Source organism: Myxocyprinus asiaticus, chromosome 47 (assembly GCF_019703515.2).
Source record: "Myxocyprinus asiaticus isolate MX2 ecotype Aquarium Trade chromosome 47, UBuf_Myxa_2, whole genome shotgun sequence".
In the NCBI taxonomy this organism is placed as follows: domain Eukaryota; kingdom Metazoa; phylum Chordata; class Actinopteri; order Cypriniformes; family Catostomidae; genus Myxocyprinus; species Myxocyprinus asiaticus.
Genome location: NC_059390.1, coordinates 30715522 through 30739648, shown reverse-complemented (window position 1 = coordinate 30739648; position 24127 = coordinate 30715522). Strand labels below are relative to the sequence as shown.

The 24127-nt window shown below is 37.4% G+C and overlaps 1 protein-coding gene across 2 annotated transcripts in view; it reads left to right on the top strand.

The window, feature by feature from the left end:
* The window catches only part of slc37a3 (solute carrier family 37 member 3), a 113225-nt gene extending 91945 nt beyond the window's left edge, over positions 1-21280 (top strand). The window contains exons 14-15 of one of the 2 annotated variants that reach the window (XM_051691589.1): positions 4763-4828; positions 19019-21280. In XM_051691589.1, the coding sequence (XP_051547549.1) occupies positions 4763-4828; positions 19019-19102 (150 nt within the window). In that variant the 3' untranslated portion in view covers positions 19103-21280. The remainder of the gene's footprint in view (positions 1-4762; positions 4829-19018) is intronic. The other variant, XM_051691590.1, reaches the window with a different exon arrangement.
* The last annotated feature ends 2847 nt before the right edge of the window (positions 21281-24127 follow it).

The window sequence follows — 24127 nt, the reverse complement described above, 5'->3', positions numbered from 1 at the left end:
TCAGATTACATTTCAGTAAGTTGCATAGGCTGATTGACAAAGGTGTGCTAGGCCTACCCCAAATTTTGTTTGATTATTATGCATTCGGTCTCAGACATTTGGCTCATTGGTCGCTTCCACCTGAGAGCGCCCTATCTGGTTTTGTATTGAACAGGAAGTTCTTGCCCCTATTTCGCCATTGCGAAGCCTTTCTATCAAACTAACCAGAGAAGTTATGTTACACCCAGTTATCTCGCATTTGCACGCGGTATGGACAAAAGTGTTCAGAGTGTTTAAGACGGACATTTATTTAAATGTTGCTTCAAGCATATGGCTGAACCCAAAGTTAGGTATTAATAAGTCCCCTTTCTGTTGGACAGAGTGGATTGTGAGGGAGGTTAATACGCTCGGTGACCTATATGAGAGTGGAGGGTTGAGATCCTTTGAAAATATGGTTCAACATTTTTGTATTCCCAGGTCTCAATTTTTAGGTATTTACAGCTGCGCCAACTGCTTTGTACTATTTTTGGGAGTAGCATACACCCCCCCAAAGCGGCAGATACTCTGGAAGTGGTGATTACTGCTTTTGGAAAAGGTCATGAGGCATCAGTGTATTACACCCTGCTAATTCAGAATCTGGGGGACGGAGCTTCAACTTCTCTCAAGAGATTATTGGAGAAAGATTTAAACTTGGTATTGGAGGAGGGAGTGTGGGCTAGGATTGTAAAAAACAAGTCTACATGTAGAGATGCAAAGGTGTGCCTTATGCAGTTTAAGAAAAAACTGACTTTATATTCACACAATGCCGCAAATGAGAAAATGGCAATGACAGCAGTTTCATTTCATTTCATTTTTTTTAATTTTTTTTAACCACAGTACACCATTAACTGCTAAATCTCTATTCTGCAGACAGACTTTCTCCTTCTCATGATAAATATGTCATCACTATGACACACACCATTCCCAGGATCGGCTCTGCCTTTTGTTCACACAGGTACATTCCGGGATTGATCCTGGCAATGTTACTAGGGTCTGATCCTGGGACCATATTTTCTGGCATTCCGGCTCCGGCTTGCGTTTACACAGAAGGCTCCCCGGCATTGACCCCAGCAATATCCTGGGATCAGAGCCTAGTGTGAATGAGGTTTTAATAGTGCAGTCTCTATACTATGATGGGTCCCAAATCCTGACTGAAATTCTTCGCATATACCATTTCTTTGTAAAAAAAAAATAAATGCTGTTGTTAAAAATAACTTTTTCCATCTTAGATCTATAGCAAAGTTGAAGTCCAACCTCTCTTTTGATGATTTGGAGAAGGTTGTGCATGCCTTTGTGTCTTCTCGTTTGGACTATTGTAATGGTTTGTATCTGGGTGTGAGTCAGGCCTCTCTCTCTCGCCTGCAGCTGGTCCAGAATTCAGCTGCTAGGCTTTTAACTGGAACCAGGAAAAGAGACCATATTACCCCAGTATTGATTTCCCTACATTGGTTACCAATCCAATACAGAATCCAGTACAAAGTGTTGCTATACTGTATGTATTTAAGGCTCTCCATGTTCTAGCACCAGAGTACATCTCTGATTTAATACGTTTGCATCAACCTTCAAGGTCTCTCCGCTCTGGTGATCAGCTGTGTCTGTCGGTTCCCCGATCTCGCCTTAAAACTCAAGGTGATAGAGCTTTTGCGGTGGCAGCCCCTAGACTTTGGAACGAGCTTCCGTTGGTCATGAAATCATTTCCATCTCTAGTGTCTTTCCAGAGGGCCTTAAAAACGTATTTTCCCTAGCTTTTAATTAATTGCATTATAAATTGTACTATGTCAGTTTCTCTTATCCTGTCTTTGTCGGTTTTAAATACTTGTTGTATTCTTAAGCTGTATGTATGTGATTTTATTTTTTGTAACTCCATGTACAGCACTTTGTTACCCAGTGCGGTTTTTGAAAGTGCTCTATAAATAAAATTGAGTTAAGTTCTTTGTAAAAAAAAAAAAAAAAAGTGGAAGAACACTATCTTTTCTAGTATTTTGAACATAAATGGGAGATTTAATATTGATATTTAATTAGCTAACTCTAGAGAATCAAGCTGTGGTTTCTTGACAAGCGGTTTGATAACTGCCAGCTTCAAATTTCTGGGTACTTGTCCTAAATATATAGGACAAATATCTGCACTCGCGCTGCTCTGTCCATTTATCCAGGTGATGCGCTTGCCGGTTGATGTTGCTTTACAGAAAACGACTGTGCATAAACGGAGAGCAAAAGAGAGAGGGAGAGATGGCCAACACTGAATTCACACCAGTGCGACCTATAATAAAACTTAGTCGCACTGGCAGGAAAAATGGTCTCAAAATGCGACCATTTAGTCGCAGTCTGGAGCCCTGGCAAGGAGAAAATAATATTGAGAAGAGGTTCTGAAATTACAGGAAACACCTCTTTCAGTAGTTTATTTGGTATAGATTCTAGCATACATGTTGTTTGGTTTGGTGCTTTTACAAGTTTCGTTAGTTCTTTTTGACCTATAACAGTGAAGGATTGAAGTTGCACACAGAGAATACTTTAAGACTGAGTCTTCTGAGGTGTTGTTGTAGGCAGTTACTTACAGCTTCAGCATTACTGTTGATCACTGATGAGAGTTGTGTTAAATGCAGGTAATCACACATGATCAGTCTTTCTCTCTCTCTCTTGCTCTCATTCACTCCATCACAAATACACACACAGATCCTTGTTACTCAAATAACTTCTTAGAAACAGCCTAAGCCATCGTTACTACTGTAGTTCTAAATTATATTTTCAAATTTGTAACAGAGGCTTGCATGTGAGCCTAAATAGCACAATAGATCTTCAAACGCTAAACTCACTTTAAATTCAAACAAAAATAATCAAACTGTCACTGCCTGTAACAGTATTCTTAACCAATGGAAAATACAAAATTTTTGTGCCTAACCTGGTACGTGCTTTGCCTGGGAAGGTTCACATTTCTGGGAGGCAGCGAATGCTACTATCAGTGCCAGTCCTCCCTATAGGCAAACTAAGCAAGTTGCTTATGGCCACCAATCCATAATGGGTCCCCCACACTTTCAGATACATTATAGGTTGTGTTACGAACAAAATGTTTTGCTTAGGGCTCCCAAAAGAATAGGACTGGCACTGGCTACTATTGTCATGTACAACCCCAATTCCAAAAAAGTTGAGACAGCATAAAAAATGCTAATAAAAACAAAAAGTAGTGATTTGAAAATGTACAGTTATTTCAAATCAGATGATTGCAACACGCTCCAAAAAAGTTGAGACAGTGACAATTTAAGACTAATAACAATCTGCCGAACTGATATAACAAGGCAGTGTGAAACAGGAGATGCTAAAAAAGGTTATGCAGTCGTGTCATAGTATATAAGGAGCCTCCAAAAACAGCCTAGACCTTCAAGAGCAAGGATTAGTCGAGACTTGTCAATTTGCCAATAGATACTTCAGCAAATAATACAGCACATTGAGAACAATGTTTCTCAAAGACAAATTGGAAGGATTTTGGGCATTTCACCCTCTACAGTGCACAATATAGTTAAAAGATTCAAGGAATCTGGTCAAATCTCGGTGCGTAAAGGGCAAGATGAAAACCACTTCTGAATGTGCGTGATCTCCGATCCTTCAGACATCACTGTCTTAAAATAAACATAATTAATTTGTAATGGATATAATGAACATGGGCTTGGGATTACTTTAGTAAACCTTTGTTAGTCAACACCATTCGCTGCTGCATTCACAGATGCAAGTTAAGACTTTACTATGCAAAGCAGAAGCCATACATCAACACTGTCCAGAAGTGCTGCCGACTTCTCTGGGTTCGGTCTCATCTTAGATGGAGAGTAGAACAGTGGAACCGTGTTTTTTTGGTCCAACGAGAAAACTTCGTTTTATTAGCATATGAAAAATGCTAATAAAACTTTGTTTTTATTAGCATTTTTCTTACCGTCCCAACTTTTTCGGAATTGGGGTTGTACATGAAGTTGCACTGCTGCAGTTTATTAGTCTCTTCAGGATGCTTTGATTTATTTGAACCGGACAAATTATTGTACATAAGGATGCACACCATAACAAAAGAGAAATAAACACTGGATTGCTGTTTATCAACTGCTCAAACTTTGCTGTGTGAAAACAATCTGGAATCATGTGTAACAGTGTAACAGTCACATGAAATCTTTGCAGCCGGAACTTCTTCAGAAACATAACCAAATGCTAGATGCAGTGCAATGAGTGACATAAAAGGCAGGTGTCTTGAGGTTACATTTATAAAAACTGTAATTATTTTTTACTTGAATCTGTTTGAAAAAAAATGGGGCATTCCTGCATGTGATGCTGAAAAAAAAAACAAAAAAAAAACAGTGAGATGCGGTGCAGTGGTTAGACGTCAGTCCAGTGCATGTTTACATAGAAAAACAATTTTAAAAACAGTGCAGACGCATGCAAAAAATAATAATAATAAGAATAGTAGTCTGAACAGCCCCTAACTAACAGCCCTATACTTGGAAAAACTGTTTGTCATATCCCGTCTGGTTGCAGACTACTATTACACATGTAAAATAATTGAACAGTAATTTTGGTATTCAAATCGGGGCACGTTGAAAGGATAACCAAGTGACGACTATCCGTGCACATCCCTAATATGGACAAGGCAACACTCTTGCTCATGTGATAATGCTTTACTATTACTATTATATAAGTTATAGCTTTGAAACAGCACTGAAACAATATGTTTGAGTACTAATAAAGTGTCTCTTTCTCTGTTTTGCAGTACCTGGTGTCGCTTATTGAAAGCGAATTAGGATGGATGTGTGTCTTCTATTTCTTCATCTTTATGGTAGGGTAATTGTGTTACAACAGCACAAATGCACTGCTATAGACTTTAGACATATTTTCACTGGACAAAAAACACATCAAATTACAGGTGAAGTGTGTAATCTTTGTGCAACTAGCTGATATTATTGCAAAAAATAACGTCTGTGTTATGTATATAACCCAGTTCCCTATATAAGAGAACAAGACACTGCGTCAGTAATTGACGCTAACTCCATCAGGACTGACAATTACTGAAGCCCTTACACACTAGGGAAAGCTCCGGTGGAGCGTTTGATGTAAAGGAAAGTTGAAATGTTGCATGCCATAGTGTAACTTTTACAAAAGTATTTTCATTTTCCCTCTCTGCCCATCCAACGCACCATCCCCATTGAATGAAATCTATGCTTTTACAGCATTCTCTAATGCAGCTTTAAGTCTAGTGTGTAAGCACCAGTAGTGTAGACCAGAGCATACGCAAGCATTATGCCAGATGCCCACCGATCTTTCTAAGGATTTTGCATGTGCTCACTAGGGCTGGGCGATATATTGAATATTAATGATACAATCGAGATAATTTTGCTGACGATGTAAAATGTACCAATATCATCAATATATCAATGATTTTAATGTGTTTTAATTTGGCCATTAAATTTCATAAACAGTGCATCAGTAGACTAATTTCACAATCCTTCAGGGCTGCACAATTAAACAAAATAACATCAAAATGGCGAGTTGGTCATATGTGATTATTAATCCACAGAAGGCTGTGATTTAAAGACAGATAAACATGGTCTGTGTGTGATTCAGAACAAACCAGTGACACGCTGATCTGTCTGTACGCGCATGGCGGCACTCTCAGATCAGTTCACGTACATTGTGAAATCAAAGTTATGCAGGTTCAAGCATTAGCACAATTCCAAACATTAGTAACAGTTACAAGTTATTATACAAATCTACTAACGCGGCATAGAATAACAGAAAAGGAGGCGATTACAGTTTCATGAAATGCAGAGCATTGTAAACTGTCAAATACACATGGACCTTTTTCACAGACTGTGATGACGTGTTTCTGCCTTGTTTAGCAGCGTAAATCTAGCAAAAAAATGTATATGATAATTTTTTTAAAATATTGAGTGTAATTTTATAATATTATGCCTTGTGTTGGATTACCCTTGAATCAGTTTAAAAACAAATATTACTTCAGTGAGGGGAGTGACATTATATTTGGCATCTTCTGCCATCTGAGTGTCTTAATCCACCGCTCTCTATTCTTAGTTTTTTTCTTCTGGAAAGTCATTCAAATGTAAAAGTGGTTCAGTAATAGTTCAGATTTATTTTGCTCTTGGAGCAAATGGGTAAGTGAAAATAATATTTGCTGTGATCTTCCATTCACTCCCATTCACCGCTGTCGAAGTTTACCCTGCAATTGTTTACTTCCGCATTCCAAAACCCGGAGTGTGGAAAAGGTCTATTGCCTTTTCCTGTGTTGAAATAAATGCTCCTTGTGAAGTTGAAGTAAATACTGCAGCACTTTCAGTGTCAAATAAAAGCCCCAGGTGAAGATGAACTAAACTGGACAGAAATATATTACTTTTCTGTAATGCAAATCTAATCAGAATAATAATGATAATTCAGCATTATATTATCTAAATCAACCTGATGTTCCCACAGTAATAATTTAGTATTATGCAATGTTCAACTGGGGTTTCAAAAATAAGTCGGTGAAGTAGCTTCGCACAGTAAAAACTTTTGAAGGTAAATAATGCTTTTTATTAAGCTACTATGTATCATTGTGTATGAAATATAAATATAAAGTGCATATCAATGAAAATGATTGAATTTCATTCTCCCTTGTGTTTATTTAATGAAAAATCAAGTCGTCATTTTTATTTGTATAGCACCTTTTACAACACGCATCGTTTCAAAGCAGCTTTACAGAAAATCATGCATTAACAGAAAATGAAACTGTTATATCTATAATGTCTTAGAGTCATCGTTGTGTAGTTTGACGAAATACAATTGTGAATTGTGTTTAAAAATAAGTAATTAAATAATAATTGTAGTTAGAACCCCAGTGAGCAAGCCGAAGGTGCCTGTGGCAAGGAACAAAAAAACTCCATAAGATGTTGGTTAGTGGAGAAAAATAACCTTGGGAGAAACCAGACTCACTGTGGGGACCAGTTCTTCTCTGGCTAACATCATGAATATAATGCCAATATTACTTAATTATGTATAGTGCAAGTCATACTTTAAAATTATTAAACTAAGTAGATGTTAAGTGTCAGTGTTTAAACAAAGATTTTGTAAAAACAATAAGATTAATGACTAATATCTTTTAAGTTCATCCTGGATTAACTGCAGAAGTTCACATAGATGCATTGTCCTTTGTTAGTTGGCTGATGAACTGTTTTGTTGGCAATTAATTGATAGTCTATGTATTCCATTATAAGAGTGTAGTCCATCATTAGACTGAGGTTTCTGGTTCAGTTGAGGCTTTATTCCTAACCAATTTAGCCACAGTACTGAATAAACACCTAGGATTATTGTGGTTATTTACTATGAGTTTGCTAAAATATGCTGACCTGGCAGCTTTTAGTGCCTGTCTGTAGCTACAGACACCTTCAATGCACTGCGAAATACCTCTAATTTTGTATTCTTCCACTTGCACTCCATTTCTTGAGAGCATGAGTGTGATTATTGTATCATGGTGTGGGGATTTTTTTTTTAATTTTCTTTAATTGAAGGGGGGCGACACTATCAAGAGTGATAGAGAGGATGGTATTTATATTTTCTGTTATTTTATCAAGTTCTTCTAGACTTTGGGGCTTGCTGAGTGTATGAGATAGATCTGGAAGATTATTAGTGAAGCTATCTTTAGTGGTCAAAAGAATAGTTCTACCTGAACGATAGCGTGGTGTAGATTGAGTGACATTAGCTGATTGCAGTATACAAGAGAAGAGGTAATGATAAACAAAGTATTCTATTTTTATTTAATGTCTTTAAAATACTTAATCTACTTGGCTACAATGGCTGTTTGGATGAAATGATGGTTCCTCTGATAAAACAAACAAAAGATTTTAGAGCAAAAGCATAATTATCAAGATATATATCGAATATCGTCAATAGGTTGAAAAATATCGAGATATAATTTAAGACATGTCGCCCAGCCCTAATGCTCACCTAAAATGAGTAATGATACGTATGGCTGGCAGAACAACAAGTAGGCTTTTGACCCATAAAATTTCAGTCTACTGAGGTGATGCCGCAGCACCGTTGAGTGAGTTGTGATTCTCTCTAAAAACGCACAGAACAGCAGAAGGCGGGAATGCTGAACTAAAGGCACTGCTTAGCTTAGAAACCAATCAGGGCTGCGATTCCCAAAAGCATCGCAAGCTTAAGTTGATCATAGAAACAAATGGCGCCAATGGTTTCCATGATTTACTTAGGCTTACGATGCTTTTGGGAAATGCAGTCTTTGAATGTTATTTTCACGCAATTGGATATTTGCTCACCAGACATATTTTCCGTTTCAGTGAGAGCCGGGACATTTTTTTTGTGTCTACATTGGAATGCTGATGCGCCAGCATGTATATTTACTGCTGCTAAAAGTGAAAATATTTATGCATTTAAATACAACTTTAGCTAATACATTATGTGAAAATACTGACTGCACCCGTGCTAGTTTTTTATTATATTTGCAGATGCTGGGCCAGTTAACTGAGTTGTCTCATAATTATATATATAAAAAAATCCATGTATTCATGTAAAACATATGTATTCGTTTATTAATTTAGATAATTATTATAATAATTATTTCCCATTTCTATTTATAAAAAGAACAATAATGAAACCTTCATGTATTTATATAGATATTTAACATCAAGTTACCATAATTTTAGCAGTGTAGGCTACTGTACACCATACCAACAATTAACTGTCAAACATTTTGTTAGTTCACATGAGACTATGATAACAACAGACCATATTTTCCGTATATTACCATATATTCCTTGAAAAATTCAGAGTATGCCCACCTCTTCAGACACTACTACACCACTGGTAAGCACCCTTATAATATCATGCTAATATATTGGCAAATGGTGCTTAAAACAGTAGTGTGGCAAAGCTTGCTCTATCTCATTCCCTTATCCCGGGATCCAGTGTTTTCACTCACAGTGTTTTTTTCGTATGCCTGCGCTGTTGCTTCAGTGACCCAAAGGTACTGTCTCTGCTTGAAAAAGGCAAAATATTTAGTGTGTTCCCTAAAGGAGACAAACAGCTGATCAGATCAACATGATCAACATATATTTTTAAAGCTCTGACAGGGCACAGCCAGTGCAGACACTCATCCTAATCTTACTGAAAAGGAGAAGGGCACTTATGACTTATGACTGAAAAGGAGTGGAAGGCAATTTAGGCATATAACCGACCAACGGCTGAAGCAGTGCTTTGGAGAACTCAGTGCCCGCAAGTCTCTAAAACGCTCTTCTAAAGCAAGCAGCAGTATCAACACTGTCTTAAGGGGGAGTCACGTGACGCTATGCAAGGGTTGGTCGCTTAAAGGCGAGCTCCGCTTTAACTTTGCTACAATTATCCTTTTAAGCAATTTTGACCGGTGAGAATTGTAATAGTTTTGTTTGCAAAACTGTGCTAGGGAGGGCAGAATGTCGAAAAATTTTAAATTGTCGGACTGTGGGGACATTAAAAATCACTTCCTTTCTCACACGTCGGACGCCTCGCAGAATCAAGATGCCAGAGGTCCAGTCAATAGTGTCAGTGAGCTTTGTGATGTAGATCGGGAAGTCTCGAACATTTATGCAGCGCTGACGAAAATCTCGACTGACATGGAGGGCGTTGCAGAGATGCGTCGAGTGATCACATCTATGGAGATTAAACTTTCCACCTTGATCACAAGAATGGACGATGTTGAAAAACGGGTGGAGTTTCTGGAGTTGGCCGAAAGAGAGCTACAGGCTAACCTGCCTACTTCCAAGGCTGATGGAAGCAGGTGTAACTGGTGTGGGAAAAACTAGAGGATATGGAAAATCAGCATAATAATGTGCATTTTGTTTGAATCCCCAAAGGGAAAGGAAGGTCAGTATATGGTGAAGTTTTTGGACTGGCTTATTCCGATTTTATAGATACAACGGACCGCCAGCTCGAAATGGAGTGCACCCACAGAGTTTTCTGTCAGCTTTCGAGGGCGGGTGACAGACCACGATCTATCCTGGCAAGGTTCTTGCAGTCGGCTGACAGAGACTTTGTTCTATGAGTGGCGAGGAACAAAGGCAAGTTGTGCTGGGAGGACTACAACATCATGGTTTTTCCGGGCTTTGCTAGATCGACTCGAGCTAAGTGGGATGGATTCAAAGAATATAAAAAATTGCTGCACCAACAGAAAGATAACTTCACACTGCCCTATCTGGCTAAGCTGAGAATTGACAGCAAGCCTTGGGCGTAAGACTTTTACATGCCCATGACAAGCTATGGCCTTCATTAAATCAATGGAGTGAGTGGGTAACTTTGCCTGCACTCGATCAACAATACAGACTACACATCATGCATTTTGCTGATGCAGCCAGAGAGGGTTTGTTGTTCTGTTGTCTGCCACTGGCTCCTGCCTGATTCTTTTTTTATTCCTTTCTTTTTTTTCTCCCTTTGTTAACTTGATGTAGAACACATTTGCTCACATTGTGGGTTTGCTCATGTTATTGTTTACTGGGCCTTTTTTTGTTTTTCATTTTATTGTACATATTTATGTACAATTTAATGGCACAGTTTATGTTAAGAAAAAAATATATATACACATACTGTATATGTGTAAAAAATCACCGGACTTGAGCAATCTGGTAGCAATTGTGATGCTGAAAGTCTCATGTGCATTGTAGGAAATTTGGCAGCATAACTGTACACGGTATGGATTAAATTGGCCATGCACCTCCATCATTATGTAGGGAACAGTTTGTGTGTTAGGAATGAAATTAAACTGTCCACATGTCTACGTCATTATGTAAGGAATTTTGTAATGGAATTAGTCTCGTTCGACAACCGTTATAAGAAGGAAAAATGACAAATAATTAGGTTATTTGTCTGAATAAAATTAAAATCGTAATACAACGGCTCATTTTTTCACCTCACAATTTCTTTTGTAAGGAATTAGCTTTAATAAGGGAATTATGATTAATTCACTTATTGGAGTAATAATATTCTCATGGCTTATTGAAAATAATATCACACATTTTTTAGATATAGCTTCAGTAAAATCAAGTGGCGTGATTATTTATCAAAATATACCACAGTCAAATTAACTTTGAATACAAACAAGACTTTATCGCTAATCTAACATAAAACAAATTAAAATATATAGCCAAACATGAAAACAGAGAAATTGAACTTTATGGAGTCTGTAGACAATGCCTTGAGAACCATTGATACTTAATTCAGTCTAACTCAATTTGCAGTCGGGTAACTCTAATTATATTAAAGAGACACCAGTACTTTCAGCGAAGTCTGGAGATGTACTTGCAAGTCGTTGCGTTTCCTTGTGTTGCTTTGGTTCTTTGGCTGTGTCAGTAGAAAGTTCTGGTTGTTCCGTCGATGTTTTGGATCTCTGTTAAGATCGTGGATAGTTTGTTGCTGGGACGATGAGGCGGGGCTTTGAAGCGAGGCCTTCCGCGAGGGAGACTTCGCGACTCCAGTCACGTGTGGGTCGTAGCGCAGAGAAGAGCTTTCTTGGAACTTCCGTTCAGAGCCTTCCTGGACTTCCTACATTGCACAGTTCTTGAGGGGCACCTGAGCGAGGCTGCAAGCCACGAGGGCAAGAATGCGCAGAGCTGAAGAGGAAGTGGAAGAGAGGCAAGAGAGCCAGAGAAGAGAGAGAGTTCTTCCTTGGTAGGGGAGTTTTGAGTTGAGATTGGCCGCACCCCAAAGTTGTCCTGAGCCAATCAGATGTGTCTTTTCTGAACTTTCTGTTCCTTCTCCAGGGGTGATTTACAATCCTTGTGTAAAAGATTCTTAAAATGTCCTGCTTGAAAAAGTACATGTTCTAATCATACATTTTATACAATGAAATCAGTGCAAGAGACATGACATCTGTTAACATCAGCATTCTCTATATAAACAGGCAAGCATTTACATACTAAATATGACATACTTTCATGAATATTCAATGTGCAAGTAATGAAAAATACCTGATTAAAAATCATAATAGTTAATTCACTGGTTTTGCAACATGGATAATACATTACACATTATGAGAAACATGATTGTCAGGGTGTATTATCAGGTTAAACCTTGAATGAGAGTTCTAGGCACTTTGGCAGATTATGTACGGGATAAGATTACAGTAAAGTAAGTTTTGCGATTGTGTCAGAGGTTATAGATTCAAATGCTGTTTGCAGGAAATGATCACGATATCTCATGATCCCTCTTAATTTAATTTTAAGCATAGAAATAGTTTATCTTCAAGAAAAATATCTTAGTATTGGCTTGTGTGTTAAGGAGAGTCTGTTTGAACTTCTGTGTCATGTGATAACCATTAAGTGTGGGGAATTTACTAAGAGTGTGTTTGGACAGATCTGCCCTTTATTCTTTGACCATTTTATCATCTAGAGGCAGGCCTCAACTAGACTCCATGGCACCTAGCAGAGCAGAATCTCTTAATTTATTATGTTGAGGAATTTTAGGTTAAAAGGTTGGGTTTTCCTGGACCCCCTCCCTTGTTTTATCACGGTTACATTTTAGGCAGATGTAACAAATCTCCCATTTAGCTGGGCCATGCCAGACTTTAGGGTGCCATTTTGGAACCTCTTAGTTTTATGGCTTTGAGGAATTACCGGTGTGGACTGCAGGGCCTCTGTATTATTTTCCTAATAATTTTCCTGCCTTCAGTTACTACAGCGCACATGGACCATAGGATTTCCGAGCTATGGACACCAGTTGGGACTGTTATGCGCAAGGTTCAAGCAAAATTTTTTTCTGTTCTGTAGAAAATTAAATATTAGAAAAGGATATTAAGGATCTTATGGTTTCATCAATGTTGGATAGTGGTCTATATAATTTAGCCTTAAATTTGTTTGCATGTCAATATGTCACACTTTAATATAGGTAAAATGTTTCTCTTCACGTGGAATGTTAATGGGCTGGGGCACCCTATAAAAAGAATGAAGGTTGTATCTTTTCTTAAGCATAAAAAATTTGATACAGTGGATATAAAAAGTCTACACACCCCTGTTAAAACAGCAGGTTTTTGTGATGTAAAAAATTAAACAAAGATAAATCATATCAGACTTTTTGCACCTTTAATGTAAAAATTACAACCTATGCAATGCCACTGAAAAAGTGACACATTTCAGAGAAAAAATAAATAAAAATAAAAAACTTAGAATAACTTAACTGCATAAGTGTGCACGCCCTTTTATAATTGGGTATGTGGCTGTGTTCAGAATCAACCAATCATCAAGCTCATGTGAAATAGTACACACCTGTCTTCATCTGAAGTGACTCTGATTAACTCCAAATAAATCTCAGCTGTTCTTATAGGATTTTTTTGACATCAACTTGGGTGCATGCTACTACAAGATGGGCCACAAAGAGCTTACAAAGAATCAACGGGATCTCATTGTTGAAAGGTATCCCTCAGATGAGGGCTACAACTTTTTATCCAAGGCATTAGATATACCATGGAACACAGCAAAGACAGTCATCAACAAGTGGAGAAAGTATGGCACAACAGTGACATTATCAAGAACAGGATGTCCCTCCAAAAATTTTGAGAAGACAAAGAGAAAACTGGTCAGGGAGGCTGTCAAGAGGCCTACAGCAACATTAAAGGAGCTGCAGCTCTTTCTGGCAAGTACTGGTTGATCTCTTCATGTGACAACTATCTCCCATATTCTTCATCTGTCTGGGCTTTGGGGCAGGATTTCAAGACCAAGCCTTTTCTGACAAAAAAAAAAAATAAAGTCTGGCTAAACTTTGCAAAAACCTATATCCAGTCTCCCAAAACCATGTGGAAAAATGTGTTATGGTCTGATGAGACCAAGATTGATCTTTTTGCCCAATCTTGAAAACAACACAGCACATCAGCAAAAGAACACCATACCCACGGTGAAGCATGGTGGTGGCAGCATCATGCTTTGGGGCTGCTTTTCTTCAGCTGGAACTGGAGCTTTAGTGAAGGCGGAGGGAATCATGAATAGCTCCAAGTACCAGTCAATTTTGCATCTGCTAGAAAGCTGAAAATGAAGAAGTTTTTCACCTTTCAGCATGACAGTGATCCAAAGCACACATCCAAATCAACAAAAGAATGGCTTCAGCAAAAAAAGATTAATGTTTTGGAATGGCCCAGCCAGAGCCCAGACCTGAATCTTATAGAAAATCTGTGGGGGGACCTACAGAGGGCTGTACACAGGAGATGCCCTTGCAATTTGACAGATCTGGAATGTTTTTGCAAAGAAGAGTGGGAAAATATTCCCAAGTCAAGATGTGCCAAGATAATAGACTCTTATCCAAACAGACAGAGTGCTGTAATAAAATCAAAGGGTGCTTCAACTAAGTATTAGTTCAGGGATGTGCACACTTATGCAGCTAGGTTATTCTAAGTTTTTTTTGTCTCTGAAATGTGTCACTTTGTTTTTCAGTGGCATTGCATAGGTTGTAATTTTTACATTAAAGGTGCAAAAATTCTGATATGATTTATCTTTGTTTAATTTTTGACATCACAAAAACCTGCTGTTTTAACAGGGGTGTGTAGACTTTTTATATCCACTGTATAGTGTTCCTTCAAGAAATGCACCTTTCTTTACAAGAAGCTGAAAAACTTGGCAGGGCATGGGGTGTGCATGTGTTTTGTAGTGCTGGTTGAAGTAAGAGCAGGGGAGTCATCACATTGATAAGCAGGCATTTACAATTTAAATGTCTCAAACAGATTAAAGATAATTTAGGAAGAATCATTATTGTTTGGGCTGAAATACAGGGGCAAAATCTGATTTAGGCTAATATTTATGCACCCAATGCTGATGATCAGAACTTTTTATAGATCTTAAGGTCTGGTATCCTTCATGATATGATCTTGGGTGGAGACTTCAATAATTTAATGGATCCGGTCCTTGATCATAGTGATGCAAAGGTGTGTAGACCTTGTAGAGCAACGCTGACACTAAAGAGAATGTGTATCTTGGCCTTACAGACATTTGGAGACTTCTGAATCCATCTGGGAGGGACTACACCTTTTTTCATCAGTTCATAAGATTTACTCTAGAATAGATTTTTTTGTTGTTGTTGTTGTTTGTTTCAGGTCATGCTTTGGTGTGTTTAGAGATGTTGCCACTTATAGAGAAAAGGAAATCATATAGATGATGCTTTAATACATCCCTTATGAAGGGGTACCTTATGAACACAGCTTTTGACTTTATGGTGGTCAATTCTTTTTTTTTTTTTTTTTTTTAATTTGGAATGCCCAATTCCCAATGCGCTTTAAGTCCTTATGGTGGCGTAGTGACTCGCCTCAATCCGGGTGGCGGAGGACGAATCTCAGTTGCCTCCACATCTGAGACCATCAATCCGCGCATTTTATCACGTGGCTTGTTGAGCGCATTACTGCAGAGATGTAGTGCGTGTGGAGGCCCACGCTATTCTCCACGGCATCCACGCACAACTCACCACACCCCTCACTGAGAGTGAGAACCATATTATAGTGACTACGAGGAGGTTACCCCATGTGACTCTACCCTCTCTAGCAACCGGGCCAATTTTGTTGCTTAGGAGACCTGACTGGAGTCACTCAGCATGCCCTGGATTCAAACTCACGACTTCAGTGGTGGTAGTCAGCGTCAATACTCGCTGTGCTACCCAGGCCCCGTGGTGATCAATTCTACATGATCCAGACCCCTTACTAAAGGTTGGAAGACTGATATGTGCACTCAGTCCAGCCAGGGGGAGCTAGACGAATGCAAATTGAATCCCACAAGATGATTGTGGACTTTAGGAGGAACACCCCAACACTGACCCTTCTCACCATTCTAAACAGCATTGTGGCAGCAGTGTAGTCATTCAGGTTCCTGGGCACTACCATCTCACCATCTCACAGTGAACGCTGGCGTGTCTGTCTGCCGTAACTCTTGGCCTTGGGCCCAGTAGTGATTCACTCTGAACCCACGCTGCCTTCCAGTTCTTTCAGTCACTTTGACTCTGTTTCATTTGCTCAACTGTCGGATATAATATCATTAATGAAACCTCCTAATTCTCCCATGGATGTCATACCATCACGGTTACTCAAAGATGTTTTTAATTCTGTTGCTTCCATTATGTTGGCCATAATCAACAGTTCTCTGAGAAATTGAGTCGTTCCTGCCAGCTTTAAACATGCTTGTGGTTCAGCCTTTGCTGAAAAAACCTCATCTTGACCCTACAGATTTTAAGAATAATAGGCCTATTTCAAAACTGCCTTTTCTATCCAAAATCTTGGAAAAGGTGGTTTATTCGCAGCTCTATTCATATCTGACCACATTTTTGACAAATTTCACTGCATAGTACTGAGACTGCACTGTTAAAGGTGACCAATGATATTTTAGTTTCCCTGGATTCTGGCAATGGGGCCATTTTAATCCTTTTAGACTTCAGTGCAGCATTTGAGAGGATTGATCACGCCATTCTTTTAAATTGTCTTGAGAGGGTTCCATGTTGGGTCCTCTGCTTTTTTCTCTGTATATGCTTCCTCTAGGCTCCATCTTTCAGAAGTACAGGGTCGCTTATCATTGTTATGCAGATGGCACAAAATTTTACCTTCCTGTCAGGTCTAATGATTGTTGTTCCATCAGTAATCTCATCTCCTGTCTTGAGGAAGTTAAATTATGGATATCTGAAAACTTCCTCATGCTTAATGAGGATAAAACCGAGGTTATTGCTTTTGGCTCTTCATTATGTATCGCTGACATTGAAAATCAGTTAGGTACTCTGTCTTTAACCTGGCACAATAGAGTTAAGAACTTGGGTGTCATCTTTGATTCTGACTTATTATTTGATAAGCAGATAAATGCCGTTGTTAAAGGAAGCTTTTTTCATCTCAGGTCCATTGCTAAATTAAAACAGTTTCTCTCACAGAAGGACCTGGAAATAGTGATTCATACTCTTATTACATCCCGGCTGGATTACTGCAACGCCTTATATGTGGGTTTGTCTCAGTCATCTTTTTCACGTCTGCAAGTAGTCCAAAATGCAGCAGCTATACTTCTAACGGGTACTAAGAAAAGAGAGCATATCACTCCTGTTCTCGCTTCCATACATTGGTTACCAGTTAGATATAGAGTTAAATTTAAGGTTTTGCTGTATGTTTATAAGGCCTTGCATGGTCTAGCTCCTCAGTATATTGCTGATCTACTTCAAACTCATTCCGCACCTAGGTCTCTTTGATCATCAGATCAGTTACTCCCCTCTGTTCCTCGTTCACATTTGAAAACCAAAGGTGATCGGGCGTTTGTAGTTGCGGCCCCCAGGTTGTGGAATGCACTTCCATTTGTTGTTAGGTCTTCTTCCTCATTTTCCATATTTAAATCAAGTTTGAAGACACATTTTTTCTCTATAGCCTATGATGTTGTTTGAGAATCTTAGGGGTTTTAATATGTATGTTTTACATGTTTTATTGTTTGTTCTTTTAACAGTTTGAAAATTCTATTTAGTCCTAGTATAAATGTTTTTTCTTATTGTACAGCACTTTGGTTACAACATTTGTTGTTTTTAAATGTGCTTTGTAAATAAACTTGAACTTGAACAGGACATGAAGTGGGAGACCCACACTGACTCCATTGTGAAAAAGGCCCAGCAGAAGTGGTACTTCCTTCGCCAGTTGAGGAAGTTCAACCTGCCACAGGCGCTGCTGATACCGTTTCCGCTCAGTAGTCATTGAGTCTGTCCTCTGTACTTCAACAACTGTCTGGTTTGGTTCAGCTACGAAATCGGATATCAGAAGACTACAAAGGACAGTTCAAACTGCTGAGAGGATTATTGGTTGCCCCCTGCCCTCCCTTCAAGAACTGTACACTTCCAGATTGAGGAAAAAGGCTGGGATCAGAAATCACTCTGGACCCCACTCACCCTGCCCACTACATTTTTTAACAGTTGCCTTCTGGCCAACCCTACAGAGCTCTGAGAACCAGAACTGTCAGGCACAGCAACAGTTTTTTCCCTCAGGCTATCCATCTCAGAAACAGTTAAAACTGCCCCATTGAGCAATAATTATGTGCAATTCACAGTTTTGTCTTTTTATATTTATCCAACACATCCTACCTCTTGCCATTACATTCCCTTGCACTGTATATAACAGATTTGTATTTGCACTACGTATGTGTATATATATATATATATGTGTGTGTGTGTGTGTGTGTGTTTATATATATATATATATATATATATATATATATATATATATATATATATATATATATATATATATATATATATCTTATTGTGTATTCTATATATACTTTATTTTCTATTCAATTTGTATTTTATTCAATTTGTATTTATTTTTAAATTATTTTTTATTATCTCTGTCTTGTTGCTGTATTGTATTGTTGTGCACTGGAAGCTCCTGTCACCAAGACAAATTCCTTGTATGTGTAAGCATACCTGGCAATAAAGGTGATTCTGATTCAAGAATCAGACACACTATAAGTCTATTGACACACTGACCTAAGAAAAATCCAGTTCTGAGTCCGCCAAGGGACAATCTGATTAGACAAAGTCATGTCTAAGGGTTCATTCTGGGGCGTTGAGTGATCGTACAAATGCATTTCAGGTTCGCAATGGTCAGCTCCGCAGTGATTAACTCCGTTTCCACAGAGCTTGAAGTTATCATTGAATGGACATTTTGGTAAAAGCCTTGTGGAAGGTCCCTTCATAAAGGGATTCAGTTGCTTACTTTCGATTAGGTTTTGAGTAGCGTCCACTTCCAACAGTGCCCTTTAAGGGCTCATAAATGCTGTTTGGATTTTTCTCAGTTTTTACACTTCTGAGCGAAACTAGGCTTAATTATATCTGTTAAAAGTTGTATCTGCATATTAAGCAGGGATCAGAGAACCTTTTTAATACTGAAAACATTACACACTTCACCTTCAGATATGGCGTCATGTTGCATGGTTCACATATGGTGAATAAAGTCAGTGTTTTGAAAGCTCAGTTGAGATGTTTAAAACAATCTGTCTCTTCTTTACAGACAGGGGGCAGTGTGATCTTCATCATTCCTCTCATCATCAGAGAAATACGTTCCTTGTGCCAAGCTCGAACACATCAGCTCTGATATGCTCATATGTCTTTTGTTGCCTGTTTGGGATCTGAATGGAAAAAAACAACAACTGACATTGTTGCTCACAAAAACCCAGCATGAGGATGTGCAGTTTTCATAAAAACAGATTTAAATGTTTTTTATATATATATATATAGATATATATAGATATTTATAGATATATATATATAGATATATGTAGATATATATATAGATATATATATATATATTATCAGATTATCAGGTACATTTAATTTGGCTAGTCACCTTTTTTATTTTTAAAGACATATTTTCACCTTCTTAAATCAACCTTTTATGAACAGTCACAGTCCCTGAAAGGGCATGGGATCATGAATAATTCTGTTTCTGGACTTTGCACTGTTTTTAAGGTTATTTATTTTTAACAGTTTTGTTTTTTTAATTGTATCATTGATAGAGGGCTGGACCCTCATTCAGAGAGCTTTGAAATCCTTATGATTGTAACCTGATTGAACAGTCTGTTTTGCTTAAACTCAGAAGATAATTTTAAAGACTCATTATGTTGGGCTGAGGGGTGATAATTCAAGTGTTTGGGGTGAGTACTGAATATTAGATTTAGACTAAAAATTACACATTGCAATCCACTGTCACAAACATTAAGCATTGTGTGACAAGTTTAAGTGTACAATTCAGCAAATGGATGTTTTGGATAGTGTGTCAGCATAGTGTTTCAGTGGGAACCTGCGCAAATATGTCTTGGGGTTTCATGTCCCCTGTGTCACCCTGTGAATTGCGCCAATGCCTACAGCAGAAACATAATTTCTCTAAATTCTAAAATCTTTATGACTAAGTCTACTGTTGTGGTAATGAGACCATGGAAGCCTTACCAGTCACACTGAGACATTTTAAATGATATAAACATGTACAGTTAAATTCATTGTTTACATAGAATGTAATGTTTTTGTACATACAGTATAGGGGTGTTTTAAGACCTGTAGCTTGCTTTATATGTTCCGAAACAGGAGCTAAATCTGTTACAATGTCACATTTTTCAATGGATAGGTTCGCTTTCACAAGAGAATATTTGAGAACTAACCAAAACTTGGGATCATTTTAATCTCCATTCTGTTTATTAGCTAGCATCTTGCATAGTCTTTTCATTCTTAGCTAGCCAGCAGAGGTGTGTGTATGTGTGTTTCATTTCACATTTCACTTTCATTCTTTTGAGGTAAATGGTGAAAAAAGTATCCACTGTATTCATGAAACAAGTCCACATATTTGTACAAGACATGTAAAATTAATGTGAAAAAAAGAAAAATACTTTGAACCCCAAGTACATTTACACAAACTTCAGTGAATTTTTCTGAAATAACTGAATGGGGGAGAGCGGGGCACAAACTAACATTTTTGGTTTTCTTAAGTTCACCAAAATAATTTTTTCACATATCCAAAGATTGAAGGAGGTTCCCATTGGGATGCATAACTTACTACAGGTGTTATTTTCCCCGATATGTCTAACTATATGTACACAGTATTTAATTATTTAACCAAAAAAATAATCTAAAAATCACCAAATTTTTTTTTATTTTTACTCTCCAACGGTTGTACAGTAGTGATTTCATACATGATTTCTTATAGGTCATGTTTGTCAAGAATGTCTAATTATATGGATACTGCTTTCAATTATTTAACTAAAATTCACCAAAATTATAATTTCACATAACCCTAAAAATTTGTACTTGTATAAACTTAATAAATAAATCTTTACTTATATAGACTTGTAAAACATTTTTAATCAAATAAATTATAGGAACAAATTGTATTTTTGGCTTGGCTTGAACTGTGATAATGTGTAATAATAGTAACTACAGAATTATTATTATTATGCATCATTTTATGTGTGTGTGGAGAGAGAGATATTAAGTTAGAGAGTAGTGTAATAGGCAAATAGTGTGTATAAAGGTTATAAATTGATATCTGTTGTTTTTTTTTTTTGTATCCAATGTCCTAACCAACTTACTATCCAATGTGCCAACCAACCCCATTGACACTCTTTTGGTAAATGATGTTAGCCAGCTAGCAGAGCTCATCATAGGCTTACCCATTTTATATAAAGTACCATGTATTGTCTCAGCAGGCAATGTTTTTTTTTTTTATTTTTTTTAATTTTTTTTTTAGGCAAGGTAATTTTTGAGAAGCCACACATATTTGTTACACAGTATATTAATAAAAATGTAAAAATGCTGCTCTCAAAGTCACCAGAATTGAATGCTTTGATGCCGTTAAAAAAAAAAAAAAAAAAAATCTCACGGAGAATGACACTGATCCCCTCTACTAAATAACACAACCATATGCTTTACAATAAAAGGCTAAATTTCAGGGTTTACACATAATGAACACCCAACACAATGCATCCAAATGTATCAAACTGTTCACTCAAGCAGAGCAGCACCATAAACCTTTCTAGCAAGTCAGTCCACTGGCGGCCATCTTTGGTACACTCCTGGGCAGCTATTTTTCTATGTAAACAAGCGGCATGACAGTACAGCTCCTATCTACATGAATGGGGAAAGACCGAAATCTCTAAAACAGTTGGTCAAGATTACAATCAAAGAACATATTTCAATTCAGCAGTAAAATTTGACAACACTGATATAATAGATTGTGCATCTTTACCTCAGATTACACACAAAAAAAAAAAAAATTATATTTTCCCAGCTTGTAGCCAATTTGCATGCGCGTTCCCGAGTTGATTGACACACAATGTCTGTATCTAAAAGGTGATTGGCCCATGTACCTGTAATGTGGGTCTGCCTTTCTACATCGGTAGACCGTTGGGTGTTCCAGTTTATCCCATTCATTTTAATAGAAGTGGCCCATCTCTGCTAAATAGTCTCGGCATAAATTATAAAGGTAACACATTACAATAAGGTTCCATTTGTGAACATGAACTAACACTGAACAATACTTAAGCATTTATTATTCTTAGTTAATGTTAATTTCAACATATACTAATACATTTTTAAAATCAAAAGTTGCATTAGTTAACATTAGTTAATGCACTATGAACTGACAATGAACAGTTGTATTTTTATTAACTAACATTAACAAAGATTAAATGCTGTGTGTGTGTTAAATTAAGTGCGTGTGACGTAATCGCGTTGGTACGTGAGATGCGAGAACTGATGCATGTGTGACACACCCGGAACAGCAGTGCTGTTTACAGCTGAGAAGACGGCACAGTTTACAAAAGCTTCATTGGTTGCGAGAGACCGCGTATCGTAAATACGGTATGTTTATGTGTTGTTTCACAACTCACACAAGATATCACTCAAAGCTTCAGCTCCATACTGGAAAAAATTATATGGACCCCAGTTGAAACACTGAGTATGCATTTAGCTCTGGTATAAGAAAATCTCTTGGGGTGCTTCTCATTTCTGAAATTGTGCATCCTTATTTCCTTCACTTGTTTCCTTTCCTCGTTTCCTTGCTCTAGGCTGGAAGGAAAGGAAATGAAGATGGAGGAATCAAAGACTGCATTTACATAGACACCAGAAAGCGGCATATTGTGAGAAAGCGGGTTTTTGAGAGAAAACAGCGTTACTGTTTACATGCACTGTATAAGTACATTTGCATTTACAGTGCTTGCATTTTGGGAGGCTGAAATTTAACATGGTTGTATTTATAATCATTGAATATTTTATTTGGAAACTTTTCACAACTAGATTCATTATTAAAAATTAAACAATAAATATTCACCTTCCAAAGTTCATTTCCAAAATATTCAGTTCATTTTAAAATACATTCTAGATTTTTTAGTGGTTGAAATTCGGTTGGAAATTCAACCTTCCACATCCACGAACTGCAAGAAAAGCTGCAGAGTACCGATGCACAATCTCAGCCTGGTGCTATTCGTTCTCACCAGTAGGTGGTGCAATGCGATCGAGTGTTGACTGCTGAAGACCAAAGCTACAGGTAGAGAGAACAGCCATGTATGTTTTGATAGTTTGTTTTTCAAAATTGTTCATGGGTAGAAAATACATAAATATTTGATTTGCACATGTGGGTGGGCATGAAATGCACCTTTCCACTGATTGGCCAACCCGCATCATCATCAGTTCCTCAATGCCGTACAACAGAATAATTATCCACCACTGCTCAACTTTTGTTGCAACTACATATGATCTCTCTCTCATTAAGCAACCGGACTAAGGAATGCCTGTGACACAAACCATACTAGTTAGGGAAGGGTCTATAGACAGGGCTTCGTGCCAACATTCTTCTGCGTAGGCATGGGTTCTGCAACCTACGTGTGCCAGAGAAATATTAGTTGTCTGTTTTAGAAATAGCCTATTAATGTCCCTCGCATCTGCATGCAAAGTTATTTAGCCTACTTCTTAGAGATTTTGATAGATGACAGTTAAATAAAACAGGCTGTGTCTATCAAAAGGTGTGGCAAAGCTGCGCACATCGCGATCCATTGGACTGTTGTAGTGAAGCGCAGAGTAGTATGTGGAATGCATTCGCTTTTAAAAATGTTTATAAATAAATATATAATTTTTTTTTTTTTTTTTTTTTTTTTTAAAAAACACATTAATTTATTCCCACTTATCCTATATGTAAGGTCACGAAGGTACTGGAGCCTAACATGTTTTTTTTTTTTTTTTTTTTTATCTAACATTAGAAAAGCTGAAAACTGAGCTTTGACTTTTACACATGAAGATAGGCAGATATGTCTCTGCTAGAAATTAATATACTGTTAGCCTAGATAAGATTATTTGAATTTTTATAAAATAAAAAAAAATGTATGTCTGTCAATTACATTTCTGATTTTAAAAATCCTCGACTGTGTAGAAGTCTTTGGTTTTTTGGAATTATTTACTTCAGCACCAGACATTAATATGCAGATATTGAGGCTCAGTTTTCACCATGGTACAATGTTAAATAAAAAAAATATATGTTCCAGCAAATCATATTAATGGAATAATTGCATCTTATATATTAATTTAAAGGAATGGTTCACCCAAAAATGAAAATTTGCTGATAATTTACTCACCCTCA